The sequence below is a fragment of the Eurypyga helias genome, unplaced genomic scaffold (assembly GCF_000690775.1).
Source record: "Eurypyga helias isolate BGI_N326 unplaced genomic scaffold, ASM69077v1 scaffold42870, whole genome shotgun sequence".
In the NCBI taxonomy this organism is placed as follows: domain Eukaryota; kingdom Metazoa; phylum Chordata; class Aves; order Eurypygiformes; family Eurypygidae; genus Eurypyga; species Eurypyga helias.
The window spans coordinates 23,236-46,685 of NW_010227094.1; the positions used below are offsets into that span (position 1 = coordinate 23,236).

Genomic DNA, 23,450 nt, shown 5'->3' on the forward strand with positions numbered 1-23,450 from the left:
ATAAGAATTACTTCTATCAAATCTACGACTCTAAGGGTAGACCAGTCCATTCTCACAGGTACAATTTCTGTGAATTCTGAAGAATTGTGTGTGTGTGTGTAATTGAAAGTGCCTTTTCACGGTTTGTTTAGAGTAAACCATTAGAAACAAGCCTGTAGCTATTCTAGTACTTTGTTGTATTCAAGTACAGTAAATTACTGATCCAATACTGTAACTCTTAGGGTGGCTGAATGTGTTGCTTCATCAGTGGATTTACATGTTTGCTTTAGTGGGATGAATGTTCTGAGACTTTTTGGTCTTTCTCCCTCCCGCTGGGAGAGGCACCTTAACTTGTGGGAAACTAAATTAAAAGATGAAGACTTTATGTTCTTGTTTATGCAGTCAGTCTTCTAGGTTTGAACATCTTGTCACTGATCAAATATGAAAGTATGAAAGTCTTACAAAATGTCATATGTAACAGTTACCCATTTCTCTCACGAGAGAGTAACTTTTAAAATCAGGCAGCTTTTAAACCGCTGATACAAAAGAGACTGTATACTCAAGCCTTATTTGCTGAAATTCTGTGCATGCACATTCATGTGTTTTCTGCTACCGCCTCTCAAGTGCAGGAGAGCTAAATTTAGAGCACTTTTCAGATTTGTTGAAAACAAACCAACAAAGTAGCTGTACTTCTGAATATAAGGCAAGAAGCTAGGAATCAGCCAAGCATGCTATAACGTTTTTCTCTCAGCTGGAACATGAAGATCTGTCTGCCTGTTTTGGTAGTGTAAATTGATGATAGCTAGACCTGAATTTTAAAACAGTGAAACGTTCATAAGAAACCTATTTTTGATCCTCCAGTATGTCTTGAAACAGGCCCCAGTGTTTCTCAGTACAGATCCAGAACAGCACAGAACTGATGAAGGTTACTTATGTTTAGCATAAGAAAGTGTAGGCACTCCATGTTTTTCAAGCTATCGGAATAGAAATAAGTAGAAGAAATCCAGAGGCAGCCTATATAAAGGGAATAATTCCTTGCTTTTGCTTAAATAAGGTTTTTTTCTAAAGGAAACCTTTTCTGTTTTCAGCCTGGTTTAAGTTGCTTGAGTCTCCTAACTAATAAAGTGGGTCTGAAGTCTAAGATGCTAATTCACAAAGCTTTTAAAAGCAGGGAGCTTTGTGTCTCTTGAGCTTACAAACAGTAGTGTGCTCCTAGCTTCAGTCAGAGTTACCATCTTATGAAATCTGATGTAGTAATTAACACCTGTTTTTATAGAAAAGAAACGTTTGTATACCTGTGTGACATGTTTATAGAAATTGATAAGGTCTGCAGTATACCTGCGATGTATACCATCACAGGTGCAGAACTGTGGTAGCAACTAATTATTTAAATGAGAACATATCCCTTACAGTGTGTAGAGAACAGAAATGCTCATTACTGTGTGAGAAGGGCACAAAATACCTAATTCATACAGTAGATCTTGCTACATTAAAAGGAGGGGTGGAGTACCAGCTGCTTATTTGACCACTTTTCATCTTCCTGAAAAGACATGATGTATGCTTCATTAAAGCTAACTATATGAAATGTTTACTTAAATCCTTTCCTATTTTCATTAAAAGCCAGCCATTCATCTTTCTGTCAGCTGAAATATTTCCTGTTGCACTTAAGCAATGAAAAAAACCCCAAGCATTTGAGGAAAGAAGTGTGACACCTTAACAAATTTTAGGACAGAGGATTGTAATTTTTCAGTTCCCTACAGGACTCAAGGTGATGTGGGTATAATCTAGTAAGACTATTGTCCTTATTTTAGGTGAATCTGTGTCTGTTATCAAGCACACTGACCCTGTGCCTGATCCTCGAGCTGTAAACCAAGACAAGAAGAACATGCTTTTTTCTGTAAGTTACTTGTTCTGAAGTTTTCAAAGCTTTTATGAAATAATACTGAAGCTGATAAACAAAAACATGCAGAACTTCAGGTCTTCACCTAAAAGCTGTAGGACTTCATTGCTGTATTCTCTATAGAAATCTGCATGGCTCCATCTATGTCAAGCTGAATTAATTAAAAATTAGAACTAACTCTTACTAAAGGTGTCCTCAGGGAAGATGCTTGTTCAGACCACTTTATATAAGGAAATGGATTTTTGTCCTTCACAACAAAGTCATGAATGCTGGAGCGCACGTACTTCTTAAGTGGTTCTACACTGCTTTTCTAAAGTACTAGTTCTTAAGACTGGTAAGAATGCCCGCACAAGTTTGTGGTATTGTGTGGCTAAAATTGAGACCTGGCTTTCCATATAGGAAAGAAATGATTTATTCAAAATTTTTTAAAGGAAGCTTTGAATACCTTTCAGATAACTAAATGACACTTCTCTTGCTGTTGGTAGGCTCCTTCTAGAAAATCTGTTCTGTCTCGTGTTAAGTATGTTTACACAGGGAGCCTCACAGAACACATCTATTACTCATAGTAAATAACATTAAATCTGAGAAAATATAATTCTAATAAAGAAAGGAAAAACACACTTAAGATTCCAGTTGAAATACATATTGCTTATTCGGCAGCTGAGTTTGTGCTGCTGTAATAGATCAATACTGATTTGTTTTGAGCCCTTTCTGTAAGCAGGAATTCTACACTGGATTATTCTCTTACAGATACTGGGGGAATGTCATTCTCTTCCTCTTCACTTTTTTCCATATCATAGCTGAAAGAGTCTGGATTTGTATAAAGTGTTACTTAATTTTAAAATAAAATTGATAATAGTAATTAAAAAAACCCAAACACCTGTTTCTAGATTGATGACAGGTTTTCCCTCTTCTTTCTTTCCATTAGGGTACTAACATTGCTGCTGGCAAAGCTATGGGAGTGGTTATTGCTACAGGAGTAAACACTGAAATAGGCAAAATTCGTGATGAGATGGTGGCTACAGAACAGGAGAGAACCCCGCTCCAACAGAAACTGGATGAGTTTGGAGAGCAACTGTCTAAAGTCATCTCACTTATCTGCATCGCTGTTTGGATAATAAATATTGGTCACTTCAACGATCCGGTGCACGGTGGCTCCTGGATTCGAGGTGCTATCTATTACTTTAAAATTGCTGTTGCTCTTGCTGTTGCTGCTATTCCTGAGGGTCTGCCTGCTGTCATTACCACCTGCTTGGCTCTTGGAACCCGGAGAATGGCCAAGAAGAATGCTATTGTTAGAAGTCTTCCCTCTGTGGAAACGTTGGGTTGCACCTCAGTTATTTGTTCTGACAAGACTGGTACTCTGACCACGAATCAGATGTCGGTCTGCAGGGTATGTCGAACTAGCTGCTTCTATTTTTCTTTTTTCTCCCCAGCCGCTCTGTTTGAATGGTCAGCATTGCTTGAATTCTTTTGACTATGAGTCTTTTGGTTCTCATATCATCAAAATCTTGCTTTATTTTCCTAAGATAAGCTTCCACTTTTAATTCAGTTTTCCACTGTGTAGTGCTTAAGGCTTTATCTCTTCCCTTATTTAGTCATGGCCAAAAATAGCTGTACCCGCACTTGATGGAAAGCAAGTTGTTCTCAAGCAGCCTTGTATTGACTCGTCCGTAAGCTGTTCAGTCCACCGGTCATTGTTTAGTATGATTTATGCCCAGTTTGACAGGTAGCATAGATACACTGTAGGAGCAGGGTGTGTGTAAGTGTAAAACACGTCTTTAATTTAGCAAGTTGACAACGGTGGAGAAACTTCACGTTGAGGAAAAAGGTGAGAGAGGAGCTTGGGTAGTCTAAGGCATTTCACTGCGGAGCGGTTCCACCTTGATTTGGTTATCTTATCTGAGGTAGATCGCAATAGTGTTTTCAGCATGCATTATTGTATGACTGATCCGGCAACCCGGAGGTCCAGTGGACCCTGTCACCAGCACACCAGAGCCATCTTCAGTGTATGGTGTATTTTTAGGTAGGCGTAAGTTACGTGCCCTTTCTCCCCCTAGTATTCTTTCTAGTGTTGATTAATTTGGGGCTTTCTAGCTAGTCACTTAACGTAAAGCACGTGTAGTTCCCAGTACTCTGTGCTTCCCACATGCTTGATATTTTGTGTAGGAATTTTATGGAGAAAACAGAGTTCTGTTTAATACTTGTAGATCTTCAGTGGCGTAGCAACTCTTGACATCAGACGCTCAGAGGCATTACATTGGCTTAGAATTCCAAATGTGTAAATGTTGAGCACTACACACCAGTATTTTTTGGCAAAAGTTTGTAAGCCTTAAGCACTCTATTCTCCTGTGATTGATGGCTTTTTCTTTTTAATTGGTGGCTGACTTGTTCTACTTCCTTAAGGATTGTAGTATTTATACCTAAGAGACACAAAGCAGCTGCTCATCAGTATTCCAGAGAAGGTTACTTGCAGTAGAGTTGCATAACTGCCCTAGTCTTTGCAGGGTTTTTTTCATCATGCAGATGCCAAAAGCAGGCAGCTTCCTGGTTAACTCATCGTTTAAATTGTGTTTATCTAAAAGCGCAACATGCTCTACTCCTTGTATTTAGATGGCCACATGTTTTAGATCTTGTGCGGTACGACTTTGTTCCTTGTTAACCTCCCTGGTTAACTCATCGTTTAAATTGTGTTTATCTAAAAGCGCAACATGCTCTACTCCTTGTATTTAGATGGCCACATGTTTTAGATCTTGTGCGGTACGACTTCGTTCCTTGTTAACCTCCAGCAGCTACAGAACAACCTTACTTGTGGGACTCTGCAAGACAGCAAAATCCTAACACCTGTAAACAACATGCCTGTTTGTGGTTTCACTCGAAGCAGAGGTTGCTTAGCTGTTTAAGAAGTCTGCTTTACAACAGTAATTCCATTTGTAGTTTTAGTTTTCATGTTAAAGAGTAACTCCTGAGTGTCCAAAGGAGCCCGGTACTAGAATGTTTCAGTCAAATGATACTGCAAGATGCTTTCCTAAAACGTAAAGCAGCACCATGAGGGAAGGGAAGATGTTACTAAAATATGGTATGGTAGAATGGCTTACACTAACCAATGGGTGGGAAGTTCCATTAAACTACAGTATCAACCAGTGAGAAAACATTTTATTTTCTAGTACCAGTCCAGCATGTTGTGGTAAGAATAGGACAGCTTCAGGCACCATGTCTGTGTCCTGTCTTCCCAGATTTGGTTCTGCCTGCAGCTCTCCTAGAAGGGAAACAAACAAAGGGAGGACTCAGATGCAGGTGTCTTTTGGGGTACAACTACTCCCTTGAGATCAGTGTCTTTAGTTGAAAAGAACATTTTGGCCTCTGCTGGAAGGGCACTTGAGCTGTCTGGGTGGTTTTAAGCTACCAATGTGCTGGATGGTGAAGTGACTCAGAATGAGAAAACCAGGACAGGAAACACTTTCACATAGTGCAGGTATTATGGGAAACTGGCCATAATCTGGCTCGCTCTTCTCTAAAACATCACTGTGTACATCTAGAAGTTTCTCCATTTGTAGTTGCTTTGATATTCACTTTGGGAAGAACTGGCAGTTTCCAAGCTGCTTTGGATTGGAACTGCTGTTTGACATACATGAGAATTAATTTCCTGAAGTCTGAAGCCTGGGAAGAGCTTGGGTATAGTCAGGATTGTCAGGTGGATGTGTGAGTAGTCTTCACAGCTGAAGTGAAGTGTACGTAGTTTAGTGGTTTTCAACTCTTTGATGTGCTTGTGCCACAATTCAATTTTCAAACAAGATCAGTTAGGCAGGAGTGCTGTTTTCTGTACTTCATGCTTCAGGATAGGGAGCTGTTCAAACATATGGGATCGAAGTTCAGAGTATCATACTTGGTTTTGTCTAGTTTGTTTGTTCAACCTGAACTTGCCTCTTGTACCCGCTTGCTTAAGGCCTGGTTAAATCTCTTTGCATTAATTATTATTCAGAGGTAATAACACTTCTTCCTCTAATTTCAGATGTTTGTCCTGGACAGAGTAGAAGGAGATAGCTGCTCTCTGAATGAATTTACTGTAACTGGTTCCATGTATGCTCCCATGGGAGAAGTGTAAGTGTTGTGTTGAAGTTAAATATTTGTCTGTTTGTGCACTGACTATTACTTTAGACTTGAAAAGTGATGCATGTAATATCCAGTAGTGATTGTTAATAAATGCAAGCTCAACCAGTGAGAATGCAAACTGAAGGGCTGGGGGGGAGAGTAATTAACAGTAAAAGGAAGTTAAATTCTAGAAAAGTAAACCTTCATGAAATTTAATACAGTCTCCAGTATTGCAGTGTTCCTTTGATAGCCTACAAATAAATCCTCTCAGCCTATCCATAATTTATTTCACTGGAATCTTACTGGGCTGAGATTAGCTATGCCAATGCCTCAAAATGAGGTTTCCTTTATTTTTAAAAACTGTGTAAATGTGAAGAGGTGAGCCTCTGTCAATCTGTGAACTCAGTGTTTCCAATTCCCCTGCCTCAGAGAAGGTGGGAGATTTCTTTCTAAAGCATGTTATGAATGTGTTGGGGTTAATTTTTAAGTTCTTTACTGTAAATTCCTGTTCCCTGCCCTCAGTTTATTGGACTCTGCATCTGTAGTTGAACAGATTAGTGTGTTAGTCTCAGCCTTCGGTGTCTGAGTTGGGGTTAAACCCGCTCCCTTAGGAAAGGAATGATACATTTGGTTTGCTTTATTGATCGCAATCACTGCTACTGGGATAGGTGGTTCATCCTGACGACTTTCAGGAGTTCGTAGGGTCCTGTTTCTGGAAGGAGAGCTGCCTCTTACTGGATTGTTAAAGCTCTTTTTACTTGGCCGGTCCTTGAAGCGGTAAGTTAAAAACCACGAGTTTTACTCGCAGAATAGAATTCCTGTGTATGAAGTAGAACTGAGATTCAGTTATTGTAAACATCTCAACCTTGTGGAGTTTCACACGTGTGTTCCTGATTCCATGGAATCTTTACCAATCTGTTTAATTTTCATAGCAGTTACAACCACAGTGTTCTCAGCAGTTGGAAATCTTAATTCCCCAATTCTCTTTGTTTCAAAGCTAATTGCTGTCAAAAGTTTATGCATTCATTTCAGGAGACAGCATTTACTTAGCCAAGGTGACATTCTAGATCTTGTAAAGCATCCAGCTATTACGCTTCAGCTGGTCTCACAAGAGCTTTAGATAAACAAAATAATAAAATATAGTGGGGTGATAGATGTTGAGTAATAAGACCGTCATCAATGTATGTTAATGTTCTATTTTTACGTGCTGAAATAGAGGAAATGTGAATAAGCATGTTAATTGCACTGCATTAACGCAGAGAAAGAACATTCTGTGAAAGGGAAATTGCTCCAGCAGCAGCCTTTGTGGTATAAGGAAACAAATGGCCACATTCTCCAGCCTTCAGGGCTGGCTGACTTCTGCGTTTACAGACATCGCTTTTAAAATTCGTGACTTTCAAGTAAGGTGACTGACTTCACCTTGGATTACAAACCATCACTGAAAACAAAGGTGTGATGGAGACCTTAAGAGGCAGCCCAGTCCATCGTGCTGCCCCAAAGCAGGAGGTGCTTTAGATAGGAACTGCTCCTGACACACCTTTCTTTGTCTTCCATAGCTGTATAGGCAGTCTCCTCTACCTCATATCCATTAAGCACTTTTGCAACAAATCACAGACGAGATGACAAACTGGGAGCTGCTGGGAACTTAAGAGTTGAGAGTTTAAAGGCACTGGTTATGGCTGAAGAATGATACGAAAAATGAAACTTGAAAAACATACTTGGTTTTAAGATGCATTTTGTTCACGTGCTGTTATGCAGCACTGGGATTTGTTTGCAGTGCTGAGAGTGAACAAAAGGTTATGTAATCGGACATGTCATAGTCAACTTATGAATTCTTACGGAGTAGTGATCCACGTCTTTGTACTACCAGACCTTTTTTTCTTTTCTTGAGAGCTTTAATGAAATATGTTCTTTGAGTTACGTCTTGCTCGTTTTGGTAGTGGGAGAAATGTGTTGAACAGTGTGTTGGGTTTTATGCTTTTTCTAGATGTATGCTAATGCTCCAGAAAATCAATTAATTTACTATCTATTTCCAAACGTGAAAGCCAGGAAGTTGGTTCTTATTTATGATGTCTAAATGACACATTACTTAAGGAAAAAGTACCTTCCCTATTTCTAAAGGCTCAAGATACTCATCATAAAGTGTGTATGGCTACTAGGAAAGAGTACTTCTTTTCTAGTAGAATTTGTATTGGGATGACTTAGCTTTTCATTGGTTTAGGAGGTTCATACATGGTACAGGTTGATTTTTAAGAGATTAGAGGCCAAATGTGCTTCATTCGAAGCATGGCAGAAAATCTACAGAATATGCAGTAAGGTTAAGGAAGCTAAACTCCAAAGGTATCCCTCTCCTACTTGTAACTCCCCTTCAAGTCCTGCACATACTCTACTACTGCTTTCATATGCCTCTTCACTGAGCTCTCCTATGTTGCGGTGTGAGTCTGTCATGGTTTAACCCCAGTCAGCACACTCCCAGCCAAAACCAGCACACTATCACCGGAGGATAAGGTTTTGTAATTCAGGTAGTGATTTCATTGATAATCATGTCATTCTGTTCATTACTTTGATCTGAACTTGAGAACTCACCTTTATCAAACCTGTTCTGAACAATTTCTGGCTCTGTAGTTCCGAGTCCATAACTAATAAGCACTGTACTAAATGGAAATACAGTAAAGGATTAAAAAGTGGGAAAAGATGAGATGCTAATACTAAATAACTAACTTCAGTCTCCTCCTTTTCTTCCTTTGGAAAGGCATAAAGATGACAAACTTATAAAATGTAGCCAGTATGATGGTCTTGTGGAACTTGCAACGATCTGTGCACTCTGTAATGATTCCTCTCTGGATTACAATGAAGTAAGTACATCTAGAACAGAGGAGAGTTTGAGAATGAGGATAAATATTTGTTCTCATCTGTCTGTGTAATACCTTTCGGCGGCAAATCCCCTTCCAGTCAAGGGGAAGAGGATTTAGGTCTTCTTAAGTATTAATTCTGGGAATGAGTTGTTTGAACACTGAGAAAACTAAAGCCAGGCAGCAAGTGTAATCTGGAACTTGGAGATCTCCAGGTGTGTAGAATGCACTGCTGCTTTCCTGCCTTGCCTCACCTTCATAGGGTGGCTACAGCTCACAGTGACTCCATACTTGGTGATAACGCGCTGCCGTCCTTCCCTGCTGCTCTTGAGTAAAGGCTTGACATTTCCTACAAATCACACTCTTCCAATCTGCTTTTTGAAAACTTCTTGCTTGTTTCATACGCCATAGCAAGTCTTGTTGAGCGTTTTTTCCATTGTGAAACTTGAACTTTTGTCTCTGGTGGGTTTTGGGTGAAGTTTAAACTCGTGTTTTTGTTGCTTTGTGTTAACTAAAGGCGAAGGGAGTATATGAAAAAGTTGGTGAAGCCACAGAAACGGCGCTTACCTGTTTGGTTGAGAAGATGAATGTTTTTGACACAGACTTGAAAGGACTTTCTAGAATCGAACGTGCAAATGCTTGCAACTCGGTCAGTACTCTTTTATCTGGAATTCACTGGGGAGTAAGTTTTGTAGTATGAATTACCTAAATATATTTTCTTTTTTTAAGGTGATAAAACAACTCATGAAAAAAGAATTCACTCTGGAATTCTCAAGAGACAGAAAGTCTATGTCTGTCTATTGCACACCGAATAAACCAAGCCGCACATCCATGAGTAAGATGTTTGTTAAGGTCAGTTCCTCACTTGAGACAGGGTAGTTACAGAATGGCTGCAAAGGTAGCACAGTACTGAAAAATTATGGCACAACTGACTGCAGCTTGAAGATGAAGGAAGGACTTAAATTGAGCAGATATTGTAATGGAAAGGGATTTATTAAGCAAATTACTTTTTTTTTTTTTTTCCCCCCACACCACAGGGTGCTCCTGAAGGTGTAATTGACAGGTGTACGCATGTCCGTGTTGGCAGTGCTAAAATACCGCTAACCTCGGGAATTAAGCAGAAAATAATGTCTGTCATTAGAGAATGGGGAACTGGTAGAGACACATTGCGTTGCCTGGCTCTGGCGACCCATGACAATCCACCCAGAAAAGAGGAGATGAATCTTGAGGACTCCTCAAATTTCATTAACTATGAGGTAAGTTTTTAGTAAAATACCTTTTTAACCCTTCTCTGTCTCCCGAAGTGGAGAGTGGTGAGTCCTTATGTTGGATTATTTTTTGAGGAAGCTGCATCTGGGCATTTTCTCTTTTTGAGTATTTTTGATATCAGACACAGTAGTCACATGTGTCAAGGGAATGCTCAGGTTAAGAGACTGTATGTCTCTGAAGAAACTTATGTTCTTGATGGCTGGGTGTAAATGCTGCTGCTTGGCTGAAAGTATAAAAAATCACCAGTTAAACTGCTAGCTGCAAATTGTATTATTTTGTATCTATCAGTAAGGTCCTCGGGAACACGACACCTTAAACTGTTCTAAAGAGACTGACTGAAAATGTTCCAAAAACTGCATTGTGGTTTCAGCTTTAATGGTTTTCAGTTTGTTGCTCAACTGCAAGACAATTTGGGGGAATCCTTGTGATGAAATTTCGTGCCCTTTTGTGCTCTGAGGGTCAAGTTAACTCTCCTGCCTCCGTGCTGTCAGCTGCTGAAGCTCTGTCTGTGATTATCATCTTAGCTACCCTGTAATTTTCCAATTAAATCGGTAGCTAGGGTTTTTTGGGGGGAAATGACAACAGTTGCATGAGAGTTTTTGGCTTATGTTCTGTGCTTCTGGCACTGATAATAGAAAAGAGACTTGACTGCTTGCAGGTTGAATTTGCAAGGCTGACAGCTAGAGTGCACTTTAACTAATAAAAGCAGTGCATTGGAAGCAAGGCACATTTGGAAAGGCAGGATCTCATTTCAGGGTGTGGTCAGGCTCAGGGAAAGAACTGTGTCCTCCCACAGGCTCATTATGTAGATGATGGCATGTAGCACTCTGATTCCAAAATCATTAAATTCTTATTTACCTCCTCTTCTTTGTTAAATGTGGATATGGATTGGACTTTTCAGTTTCTCTCCAGCTGTCTGAACTCAGTGTCAGAGCTAAAGTGCTGTGAAGACAGTGTGGTGAAACAGAACCTCTCTGAAGTAACCCTTTCAGGAAAAAAACCCTGACATAAGAGCAGGTATATCCTTCAGAATACACTGCTTTGGACCAGATATCAGAGTGACATCGTCCTCAGTGTCTTAATTGCTCAGTGTAGAACCACAGAATACTGTGAACAAGGAGAAAAAACAAATGTCACTGTGCTGAGAGGTGAAGTGTGCAAGCAAAACAGTCTTTTCAGTAATGTCAGGTGAGGAGTCGGCAGGATCTTGCACTAAAACATGGTGCTTTCTTGTTTCAGACCAACTTGACCTTTGTCGGCTGCGTGGGTATGCTGGATCCCCCAAGAATTGAAGTAGCTTCATCTATAAAGCTGTGCAAGCAAGCCGGTATTAGGGTTATTATGATTACTGGTGATAATAAGGGCACAGCAGTAGCTATTTGCCGTCGCATCGGTATCTTTGTGGAAGATGAAGATGTTTCTACAAAAGCCTTTACTGGTCGTGAATTTGATGAACTCTCACTTGCTGCCCAGAGAGATGCTTGCCACCACGCCCGTTGCTTTGCTCGTGTAGAGCCTTCCCACAAATCTAAAATTGTCGAGTTTCTTCAGTCTTTTGATGAGATTACAGCCATGGTAAGTGATTGAACACTTACTTGCTTTGAAAGGCACTCATAACCTTTTCAGACTAATGCCCTGTTGTAGAAAACACTTGCCTCCGTGTTTCCTTGAACTTGAAGCCTCAGAATAGTTGTGCACTTAAGTGATTTTGTTTGTTTGTTTAAAGACCCAAAGCCACACCCAGTGCAAAATTCCTTTCTGGTCCTATATGTAAGTGCCCACCTTTTTGGTTTTTTGTTTATTCAATTTTAAATTCTTTTTTTAGACTGGTGATGGTGTCAATGATGCCCCTGCATTGAAGAAAGCAGAAATTGGAATTGCTATGGGTTCTGGTACTGCAGTGGCTAAAACTGCATCTGAAATGGTTTTAGCAGATGACAATTTCTCAACGATTGTAGCTGCTGTGGAAGAAGGACGTGCAATTTATAACAACATGAAACAGTTCATCCGTTACTTGATCTCTTCCAACGTTGGAGAAGTTGTTTGGTAAGTTTAAAATGTTTGGTTGGGGTTTTTTCTTTGACCTAGAGTAGTGATGATGGAGTTTTGATTGTTAGTTATTTATTTACTTACAGTATTTCTCACTAAAACCAGAGAAACAGGTTCTCCAGGTAATTGATCATGGTGATTGTGCAGAAGTCTGCATACTTCTAGCCTAGTCTTTGCTGGGGAATTTTAGCATACGCAAGATTCACATCGCATATAATCCTAAAGCGTTTAACCATCTACTGAGCTAGGATATTACTTCTAGAATTAGAATAATTCTCTAGAACAGGAAATATTACAAGATTTGGTATGTGAGATAACTTGGCCGCAGATGTAACTTAGATGTTTGTTTAACCTCAAGTTACAGAAGAACGTCTTTGGAGGAATGGTGACCCAGCGCTACAGAATGCATTTCCTAATGTTGCTTTTTTGCCCCAGAGTGGAATATAACACAACAGTTGTCTTGCCTTGTTTCTGGTGAATTTAAAGCTGTTCTTCTGCAGCTCTTGCTGTAGCCCCAGTTCTGGTTTTATTCACACAGGTTGGAGCCATACAACCTGCTTACTCAGTTGTTGCAGGGACAAGCAGTAATCTGGCTAAACGAGGCTGAGATACTTGAGCTAAAATGCTATTATGTCTCCAAGTGTTAGTGTTTTTAGAAGGTGGCTTGCAAGCCTTTAGGCATGTGAGTATATATCTACCTATGCAGACAAGGAGAGTAGGGGAGAAAAACAAGGCTAAAGCAGAAACTTTTCACTTCCTGAAGTTACCAGAAAAAAGAAATTCTTCAAAACTTACTGCTGTTGGATATGTGTGATGGCTGTTGGATATAGTGTTAGTTTTGTGAACATTAAGCAGGTAACTGTACAAGAAGACAGAAGTGGTGCTGCAGGCTTAGGCTTAAGTTTTAAAAGGACTTATTTACGTGCACAAGAATAAGCTAATAACAGTTGGGGTTGTGGTTTTTGTTTTTTTTTTAATAGTATCTTCTTGACTGCTGCCCTGGGTTTTCCTGAAGCTCTAATTCCTGTCCAACTGCTATGGGTAAACCTCGTGACGGATGGTCTCCCTGCTACTGCTCTGGGCTTTAATCCTCCTGATCTTGATATCATGAATAAGCCTCCACGCAACCCAAAAGAGCCACTTATCAGTGGATGGCTCTTCTTTCGTTACCTAGCTATTGGATGTAAGTAGCAATGGCACTTTTTAAAAGTAAATTTAAGTATGTTTTTTTTTTAAATCCACTAGAAAGCAGTTTGTCTGATGTCCTTGTATGCTGAAATCCAGACATAGCAATGGATGTTCTGTGGGACTGGTGTTCTTACATTTTGATTCACAGTTTGTTTTGCACTTTTGCAGGCAGTGCCCTCATAGGAACAGTAAAAGTGTGGCTTTTCCCCACACACCCTCCACCTTTGGTAGCAACAGAGGCACCAAAAGCATATCATCAGTATGACACTAGCCACTTCATCAGCATATTTTGACAACTAGGAAACCTTTAGAAATTTCATACACTGCCACACTGGATTAGACCTTCAGAACTGTCTGATGGTGGATGGTGCTGCAGTTCTCAGCAAGCAGCCCTTCAGGATTAGATAAACTTGGAGCAGAGTCTGACCTCTGTTCTCAAGCAGCCACCTACTTGCCTTTTCCCATTTGATGCGTTCCAGGCTGAAATACTTTGAGCTCAGAGCACTGAGACAGCAGATTTTAGCTCGTCTGTGCAGTAACTGTCAGCCTGACGAAGACGAGCATGTGTGGGGTTGGGAGTAAAGGACCAAGAGCAGCCATTAGTGAATGCGCACCGGCTGTAGCCCTTGGTCGTACGTAGGACTACTGCAAAGGTTGAAGGACAGCTGTCGTGTATCTAAGGGTCTTCGTGCTTAAGTAGAACACAGCAAACAGGTCTGCTGGCCTGCTGTAATCGGGGAAAGGGTTATCAACTTGTGAAATCAATGGATGTAGGCTTAAACCTTAAATTTTGCAGTACTGCTGTAAAGCTGGAATAAGTATCTCTGTGGATGCTTCATGCATGCTGTCTTCGAGTTGTCTCCTTAATTTTCATAACTGACTTCATGATCTTTAACGATTACTGCGGTTTCCTTACTATGTAAGTACAGACACACTGGGTTCTGGGAAAAGGAAAAAGAAAAATTGGAGCTCAGTTACTCCAAGTAATACCCTTGTTTGCTTTAAGGTCTAACTGTCAGCTGCGCTAGCAGATATCAGAATCTGTCCAACAGTACAGTATTTAATGGTTATTTGAGTTGCAGCCAGTGGAGTAGGTTTCTTGCATAGGAGATAAATGAATTATAATCCATTCTTTTACAGAACAGGAGGTCTTGATGTAGAAGTCTTTGTAGCAAGTGAGATCTCCTCTTGCGTACAGTTCACCATGCTGAAAAAGTGCTTTGTCTTCTTTAAGGTTACGTTGGTGCTGCCACAGTGGGTGCTGCTGCTTGGTGGTTTATCGCTGCTGATGGTGGTCCAAGAGTTACCTTTTATCAGCTGGTATTTGCTCAGTTTAATATCTCTGGGGGAGAGGGGAGGTGTGTGCTTCTTCCATATTGTTACTTGAAATGGCTGTAGAAAAACAGTAAGTTACAGGAATTTATATAATGAGATGTTTTCAAGACTCATTGGTGTAGAACTTGATTTTGATTATTTAATACTGAAGTGCAAAGGTGGTGTACCTGAGCTTCTAAATGATTTGAAGGACTGTCTTGTAAGTAAAAGACTAATGGGGATTTTCTAAAGCCAGCAAAAGTTTAAAACCAGTGCTTGTAGGAGTCCTGTTAGAAAGTTTTGTTCTCCTGATACTCGCTGCTTATTTCATAGCTGCTAGTCTTATTTCAAAAGTTAACAAGCTGTGGAATTGAGTTCACATTGTTCTGTTCCAGAGCCATTTTCTCCAGTGCAAAGAGGACAATCCAGACTTCTTTGGTGTCGACTGTGTGGTTTTTGAGTCTCCGTATCCAATGACAATGGCTCTGTCTGTACTCGTCACCATAGAGATGTGCAATGCTCTCAACAGGTTCGTATGTCCAAAGAGGGAAGCAAAGTTTTCCCATAGCTTATCCAGGATCCTACCTTTGTGCACTTCGATTGTCAGTGTGTGGACACAGACAGCTCAGCTAATGAAGAATGAGTCATATTTCCTTTCCGAATCCTGGTAGTGCAAACAAAAGTGAGTCTCTTAGATAACATTTGAGATCTCTTATCATAAGGTATATTTTTAAGTCTGCCAATTCAATCTGGTATTTTACTAAGCACGAACAACTGAAATATTTTCCATTATTTCTAATCTAAGCTTAATCAATCAGATTATCCCTCCTATGTTGGTATAAAGTGATATCAAGGAGAACTAAAATAAGAATGCTGAAGATATGGAAAATAGTTTTTCCTGCCCTAAGGGAGTGTGGGTTTAGCCAATTAATATTAGATTATAAATGGAAACCACTAAATAGCACAATGTCAAGGGTACTTTTCTTCAAATAGCTTAGAGGTCAGTTAATTGAAAAACAAATAAACTTTGAACACAAGTGTGCTGCAGGAGTCCTACATAGTAAGCCATTGCTCTACATCTGATGTTCTGGATCTCAGCCTCTTCGGCAGCACAGCCTAAATGCAGGCTGGATCTGAGGAGCAGGAATAAAGAACAAGCATTAAGAAGGTGCCAGTGCTTGGCCCTCTGTGTATGCAGTCCTTAAGTGAACTTCAGGAGAAGTGGGTGCACTGGGTGCCCAGGCATACAATAAACTGGGGAGGATTCTGTCTTAACGCTGCTGTGCCCATCTTTCCCGAGGATGTCGGGGTCTTACCAAAAAGGTAGACTAGGTCAGGAATGAGTAGAACACACAAAGCTTTCAAAAATAAGTGAGAAGCTGAATTGTGGTCTTAAATCTGAGCAGACTTCCAAGGTAGTTTAAAGTTGCAAGACCTATAAAACTGTATCTTGGCATCTTTCTGCCCTTCATGATGGGGACAGTTGTGACTTGCCATGCTGCTTTTCTTTCCAGCTAGTTTTCCAATGTACTGAATTTCCTGTTGGTGTGTTATGAACACAAGTACCGTGTCTCTCTTGCAGTCTATCAGAAAATCAGTCCTTGATGAGGATGCCCCCATGGGAAAATATCTGGCTGGTGGGCGCTATTTGCTTGTCCATGTCGCTCCACTTCCTTATCCTTTACGTGGAACCGCTGCCAGTAAGTGCACATATCTTACACCCATCCCTCATCTTGGAGATAGAGCCAGCACCTGTCTGGAGCTTCAGGCGAGGAGGGATGGAGGGGAGAAAAGGTGTAATGCTTGGTTTTTCTTTCAGATTATCTTCCAGATCACACCTTTGAACGTGACACAATGGCTGATGGTATTGAAAATCTCACTACCTGTCATTCTGCTGGATGAAACACTTAAATACGTGGCCCGTAACTACCTGGAACCTGGTAAAGATAGTGTGCGGCCTGCCACCAAACCATGTTCTTTGTCAGCATGCACCGAAGGAGTTTCCTGGCCGTTTGTGTTCATTACTATGCCCTTGGTTATCTGGCTTTACAGCACAGACACTAACTTTAGCGATATGTTCTGGTCTTGACTGACATGGTGACGAGTTTTACATGGAAAGAAAAAGTTTAACTTAATTTTTTTATTGTTTAGAGCAACTGTCTATTTCTGCTGAATTTTCACATGAACATATTTGCCGGTGATGGAGGTTTCATAATCTAGATTTTGGTTGTTTTTTTGCTTTTTCTGACTTCAGTGGGGGCAATATATTCCTCTTTTATACACAGTTAAAGTGTCCATTGACATGTACAGAGAACTAACACTATTTTATGCAAATATTTTTTTGTAGATGAAAAGCATGTACAGTGTTCTGTTCAATAGTCTATTCATCGTGTAAAGAATAAATTTGTTTTGAGCCAGCGGACACTATCAAACTAAATTGGCAGCAGATTTTAGGGAATGAATGTGTGTCGTCTAAAACTAAAAAAGCATGTAACTGTTTGTCTTCTGCATGGTCATCCAAACTTAATTTGTCATACAGTCAGGTTTTATTCGTAAGCAGAACTTTCTGTGCTGGGTAGAGAGTACTGCTACCTCGGTCAGGATTTCTTCTCGGCTTCCCTTCTTCCTGTTCCCTCTCTCTCGGTTCTTGACTGTCCTTGTTTACACCAGTTTCTGTATGAGGTATGCCTGATCTTGCTCGTGCAGAAAACATCATTCCAGGTGCAGCCTGCTGGGGTTCTTTCATAACTCTCAACACACATAGGGTTGTTTTTTTAAGATTATTTATTTAAGTGTCTATTGTATTTTATTGTAACAGACCTTATTTTGCCAGTGTTGCCCATTATGCAGGGATAGGGAGGGCTGCTTCTGTCTACTCAAACCTAAACCAAGCCTTTTTAACAAACAATCTTTTAATCCCAGAAGAGGGTTTAAGTTGGGGTTTAATACCTTACTTATATGCGTCAGATCCTTTTTCTTTCCCCCTCCCCTTAAGATCAAAACTTGTAATGAGACCTGGAAAAACAACTTGCACTGCATTGCTAGAAATTGGATTTCCTACACTTAGGGCACTAACGATCAGTTGTATACATGGAGTTACTGCTGGCCTGTTATTAGCCTGACTTGAAGTAACAAGCTCGTGTGTGTTTTTTGTAAAATCTGTAAATAGCACATGACCAAATTGAACATATTGTATAGAACTATTTTTATTTTAATGTGGCACTAACCACCTTCATTATTGCGGTAAATGTTAAAGCATGTTTTCAGATTCAGTCCTGTATCAACAATGTGTAAGTCATTAACAGTCCTAACTGTGGTGTTTTTCTCCAATGCCTTCCAACTTTCATCGACTAAAGTGAGTATTTCTCTTCCATTTCACCATGCCAGTGGTGACTTGCTGTAAAATAGCATATGCTGTATACATGTTGAAGAATAAATAGTAATTTCCTTCATTCCCATGCTGTGTTTTGTCAAACTCTGCTGTGCTACATTATTATCACCACTTTAGGCTTTGTTTTGTGGTCTGAAGCTCAAATTACCGATTCCAAAGGCAAAGAGCTTGCTTTTGGTTTAGTGTATTTTAGGTCTTGTATTACAGCACCAGGAGCCTTAGTGCCCCAAGATCTTACAGCTTTTGGTCTTGAGTTTGAGAGAAAATTGGACAAATCTGTAACTTAAGGCAGTGACAGCTGTTGATGTGAATGTTTAGTGTCCAAAAGACTCTGGTACTTGTGGTCAGGTGCGGGTTTGCTCCAAAGGTTTTTCCTGCCCTGAAAAGGGGATGCCCTTAGGGCTGACCAGCCCTCCCTAGTGCTGGTATCTGCAGGCACTCCTTTTGCAAACCAGCTGGTTGTTCCCAGTAAGGGGAAGCATTCTGTACAGTGGTCATAGGAAAAGCCGTAAGAACAGTCCCAGTTTAACGGGATAGTCTTTGGAGATTGGACTGGGGTGACTGTAGAGTGGCAGGTGCTGCATTACTGCCTGCTTTAATAACCAAATGCAGCTTTCTGATTCCTCCTGGAGGGTAATAATTGTTCCAAGCTTTCTTGTAGGCAGCGAAGCGGTCTGCCCTGGAATCCCTCTGCTGCAAGCTTCCTTGTGATCCTGGAGCTGCAGTGCTGGGGCTCTGGTCTCAGAGCAGGCTCTGGGAGGTTGCACGAGTGGGCTTCTGGCGTTGAGTAGCACAAGGCAGCTGCCGGCCTGGCTTTTCAAGCACAGGAACTATAGAAACAGGACATAGGGTTAGTAAAGCACAGCAAGAACGTGAGCTAACTACAATGCTGTCTGTAATCGTGCAGATCCTGTCACTCTTCCGCCATCAGTCCTTCCATCTAGAGAAGCCAAGAAGGGAGGACTTTGTGATTTAGAGTACACTTACCAACACAGAATCACGGAATGGTTTAGGTTGGGAAAGACCTTTAAGATCATCAAGTCCAACCGCTAACCCAGCATCTCAAAGTTGAAACTCTTGATTTCTTTGTTCCCTATGGATTTCTTCTCCAGCCTCCTCGCTGTGCTAGGGTCAGCTGGGGATGGAAGTAGGTAACTCCTGTGAGTAGATGAACAGAAGCACTTCCTTCAGCAGAAATAACTCCTAGTTTCCCAGGCTTTATCTCCCACCCCAGTTTTAGAACATAACTTTGTTTCCTTCTGTTCCCATCTCCCTGAGCTTTCATCTCTGCTGTTTTCTGTATTCCTTAGTGTCCTCGCCTGTCACTACTGACTTTCTAGTGCGAGAGGGGTGTAAGACCAGCACCAGTCATGGGGTTGATGCTACCTTTATCGGCTTACGCTGGGAAACCAGTGGGGCTGGATATGAGGGCAGCTGCTCCTCGCTTCAGTGTTGTGTAGCCTGGCCCAAATCGGAGCAGAGCCAGCGGTCAGGCAGCAAAGATTTAGATGGGGGCTTTTATCTTCATGGAGCCTTGGGCCCTCTCTGCTGTCAGCTGTGAGTCAAGGTGTACTGTTCGAGCTACAGTGAGCTGCTCCTCTTTGCTGGCAGTAGAAATAGCTCACGCTTGGTTTCCCCAAGTATTACTGCAAATAAAGGAGAGGGGCTGCAGAAAAACACGTGCCGGTCTGTCAGAATGCGGTGAGGCTCGTGCTTGTAGCGAGGCTGTTTTGGAGAAGGCTGATGGTAAGCAAACGAGTTGTTACCCTGATGATAAAATGCAGTACAGCAGTCGTGTCCCTGTGCCAAGAACACAGCCCATGAGCAGAGTAAACAGCTTAAAGATGGTTCAGTTTGCTGAGATGAAGGGAGGTAAAGCTGATACCAAGTTGTCTGTCTCTTGCACCTGTCTTTGTTTACTCTTTTGCACCTCTAACCATTAACTGTTTCCCTAATCTCTGCTAATTACATCCTTGATTACATTAATATGCATTTTCAAATCTTAGCAGGAAGAGACTAAATTTTATAGTGTCGAAGCAGCGTTTTGAAGAGCCACCATCAAAGTTGTAGGGAATGGGAGTACACGGTCCTTTCCCGGACACACAGCTAAGCTTATGCTGTGTTTTAGGGGTAAAGTACAGTGGTAGCTTTATTACGTTGTACTCTACCCTTCGCCTACACGTTAATTGGTGTCGTTCACTGACTTCAAAGCTTTCCTACTGCTTCCCAGAATAGGCTGCATAACTTGGAAAAGGGACACTGTTAGGTCACTTTGGGGCCAAACTCGCAGTGTAATGCCTTGATTAGGAAAACACGAAGTTTTTAAACTTGAGCTCTAGCTGCGTAGTACAGAACTTGAAAGTAAAAATAATGAAGAAGCGAGGCTTGTCTCTTGCGAGGCAGAGAAGGGCAAAAGCTGCCCAAGCACATCTGAACTCCGGCTGCGGTCTGCTGTCGGATGTGCTGGCTTTGTGGATGCCAAAGGGAGCTCTGCTGCATCCCAAAGGACCGAGCCGTAACCCAAAGGGGTCTTGGCTTTAAAGTCCAGAGTAACCTGAGAGTGTCCCTTCAATGACAGAGCAGCCAGTATCAGCCTTAACATTCCTCCTTCTGCACTGTTATCTTGGTCTTGCTTGTGTAATGATACTGAGCATTCATCCTTTCATTAACTGATACCTTTTCTTTCTTTCCTTTTCAGCAATACTGGAGTAATCGCTTCCTAAACAATTTTGCAGAAATGTAAGGTTGTTTTGTTGCGTGCATGTGTTTTTAGCAACACATCTACCAAAACTTCTGCATGTATCATGTGTAAAGATTCTTTGCTTTCCCTAAAACAAAACTCATTGTGTTCTCTGTGGAAGAAACGTGTGGTACCATTAGGACTTCACTATCCAGATGTACAAACGTGCAATATAGCTTACCGAGTTGGAAACTCTCTCCAGAGAAGTTTGGTTTCTGTGCTGCGTGGAGAAGAGTTTGTTTACCCGTGAACAAGAATGGTGGAGCTGTCAGCCAGTTTTCCATATTTCTGTATGTAAAACGTCCAGGTTTCTAAAATGTACGATATCAAAAATAATGCATGCCTTTGGTTGTAGACAACTCTTTCTCTGTATCCTGTCATCCGAACACGCTACTCAGCAGCTTGTGTACAGTGCTATCCTATTCATAAAACTCACGGACGAGATGGCAGGTGGATGGTAAACCGTAAGCCTCCAGTTCCTAACTCTGGATCTTTTATCATGTGCAAACCAACCTCTTTTGCACTGCAACGTAACTTCTGTAGATGCAAGGCAGCAAGACAGATGTTGGTGCAATACGAAATACCGTGATGCACTTCGTGAAAAAGCAACCGCCGACTGCATGTGTGACCGGTAGAGCTGTAAATAAGATCGGGTGTCGGGTCACATGCTGACAGTGAGGAGCATCACACCTAGTTTCATGTGTATCAGGTAAATAAATTTATTCTATAATACATACTTTGCGTGTTATTTTATGCACTTTGTTTTCCGCAGGTACATGTGTCCGTAGGTTAATGCCAGGATGACATTTGCTAGCACCAACACCGTTGCAATCTTTCCTCCTAGAACTATGCAGATGCCAGCTGCCCTGCCGGCAGCACTGACCTCCTCGCTGGTGTGGTTTCCTCTGTCCAGGGGCTTTGTGTGTGTGTTGAAGGGACACTGTCAAGTACTTTGATCACTCGATTTTTTTAAAAAAATGCTCCATTGTTTGTAAAACCCCTCTGAGAAACTTAAGAATAAACATTTCTTTTCCCAAATACATCTTTTATTTTTTTGTCCTTTTCTGTTTTCTAAATTGCCCCAGCCTGAAGTAGCTGCTAGGCTTTTCCCCCTTCCGTGGGCAAGAGGATGATTAACCGGATGCGTTTGCCATGAAGCCTGTGCAGTGCTTCCGTTCCCCCGACCGTGGGCTCTTCTGCCAGCGAGGACAGTGCAGGAGGCTGTGGTGAGCGTTAGGCAAGACTAAAGCGTTCCAAAGGTAAAAGCTGGATTTTCCCAACTGTCCTGTTGCGCTCTGCTCCAGAGCCCATAAACTAAATTCTGTTGGGAGTAGGAGGAGGGGAATCTCTTAAAAGCACACCTTCGGCCAACCTCGGTAATGTGTTTTAAATTAAATGTGGTGCCTCTTAACCTCTGGCCCGTGCTGCCAGCACGCGGCGTTATCCAAACGAGGTGATGCATCTGAGACCCTTCAAACACAACGGCCTGAGGTTTAAAAATACAAGGCTCAGATTCTGTTGTCAGGCTGAACTGGGAGGTGGCGGGTGAAGCCTTAACGCGTGGGGCTGAGCTGCCTTGCAGCCGCTTCCTACTATGGTAGTGTTGTTCCAGGGAAGCTGGGCTCTGCTCCTAACCCCTGGGCTGTGGCTGGCGGGGCCGCGTCCAGCTCTCGGCTGTTATCTCCGACTGCAGCTCTCGCCACCGCCGTATTTATAGCCTGTCCTCGGCGCGTGCCACCCGCGCTGGCACCAGCACAGCTTCCAGCTGCCCCGCCACGGGGAGCAGCAAGAGGTGGTGGCAGGTGCCCCGTGGCCGCGTTAGTGACGTGGCTCGGTGTCTGTGTGAAGTCACTTGGCCAGAACAGGGTGGAAGAAACTTCCCTCTTCCCAACCTCCCCAACAGGGAGAGGAAAACGAGGCTCACCACTTCCTCAAATCCAGTTTCTCAGGCCCACACACTCGATGTTGTACCAACACCCTGTGTAAAAGTGCCTCCTGCTGCCTGGCTCCTCTGCTGCCCGTTAGGAATTATCATCAAGTGTAAAGCTCCGTGACGCCACGAAGCCACTCCAGAGAAGGGCTCTGGCTCCCAGGATGCTGTCCCAGCAACCTACAGTCCACAGCTGCTTCCGGCATCTCTGAGCTGACGGCACCTGGCTGGTGAGGGAACAGAGACCAAGCTCCTGACTTTAAACAGTTCTTTAAATCACGATCTGTGAGATTAACTCATAACTGATCACCCTAATGAACTGCAAACAGCCCTTTGGAGCACAGCCGTATGAAGAGAACGTTGCCAAAGAGTATGTATGTGCTGAGATGCCAAGATGAACAGCTTCATCTTCCTCCAGCGCCAGCGCCTCGCTCTCAGCATTGCATGGATGAGCCCCCTTGACAGCCACAGAGGAAGGAGACTGTCCCCAACAGCCTTGTTATTGGGCAGCAGTCCACCCTCTGCTCATTCTGCAGCGCTCCGGGCACCTCAGGAGTTCTTCTGAAACTCTTCACCCCAACAACTGAACTCCATGGAGTGCAGAGCAGCCTCCGGACATCACCTGAGCAGACTCAGGCCATTTGCCAAATCAGGCCAAGTCCCTGCCCGCTGTTTAACTGGAGCCAGCGGTAACAGCCCGTAAGGATTATTCCCTGGCAACTGAATCTGCAAGAGCCACGCTCTTC

At 42.1% G+C, this 23,450-nt stretch overlaps 1 protein-coding gene across 1 annotated transcript in view; it reads left to right on the plus strand.

The window, feature by feature from the left end:
* Positions 1-21,384, plus strand: part of ATP2A2 (ATPase, Ca++ transporting, cardiac muscle, slow twitch 2) — a 44,612-nt gene extending 23,228 nt beyond the window's left edge. The window contains exons 6-21 of the mRNA XM_010155286.1: positions 1-58; positions 1,791-1,876; positions 2,808-3,272; positions 5,892-5,980; positions 8,724-8,826; positions 9,341-9,472; positions 9,553-9,675; positions 9,861-10,079; positions 11,332-11,667; positions 11,918-12,138; positions 13,122-13,324; positions 14,564-14,649; positions 15,039-15,172; positions 16,226-16,343; positions 16,463-17,998; positions 20,733-21,384. The exon at positions 1-58 is cut by the window's left edge and continues 41 nt beyond it. Coding sequence (XP_010153588.1) covers positions 1-58; positions 1,791-1,876; positions 2,808-3,272; positions 5,892-5,980; positions 8,724-8,826; positions 9,341-9,472; positions 9,553-9,675; positions 9,861-10,079; positions 11,332-11,667; positions 11,918-12,138; positions 13,122-13,324; positions 14,564-14,649; positions 15,039-15,172; positions 16,226-16,343; positions 16,463-16,732 — 2,643 coding nt within the window. The 3' untranslated portion in view covers positions 16,733-17,998; positions 20,733-21,384. The remainder of the gene's footprint in view (positions 59-1,790; positions 1,877-2,807; positions 3,273-5,891; positions 5,981-8,723; positions 8,827-9,340; positions 9,473-9,552; positions 9,676-9,860; positions 10,080-11,331; positions 11,668-11,917; positions 12,139-13,121; positions 13,325-14,563; positions 14,650-15,038; positions 15,173-16,225; positions 16,344-16,462; positions 17,999-20,732) is intronic.
* Positions 21,385-23,450: the final 2,066 nt, after the last annotated feature.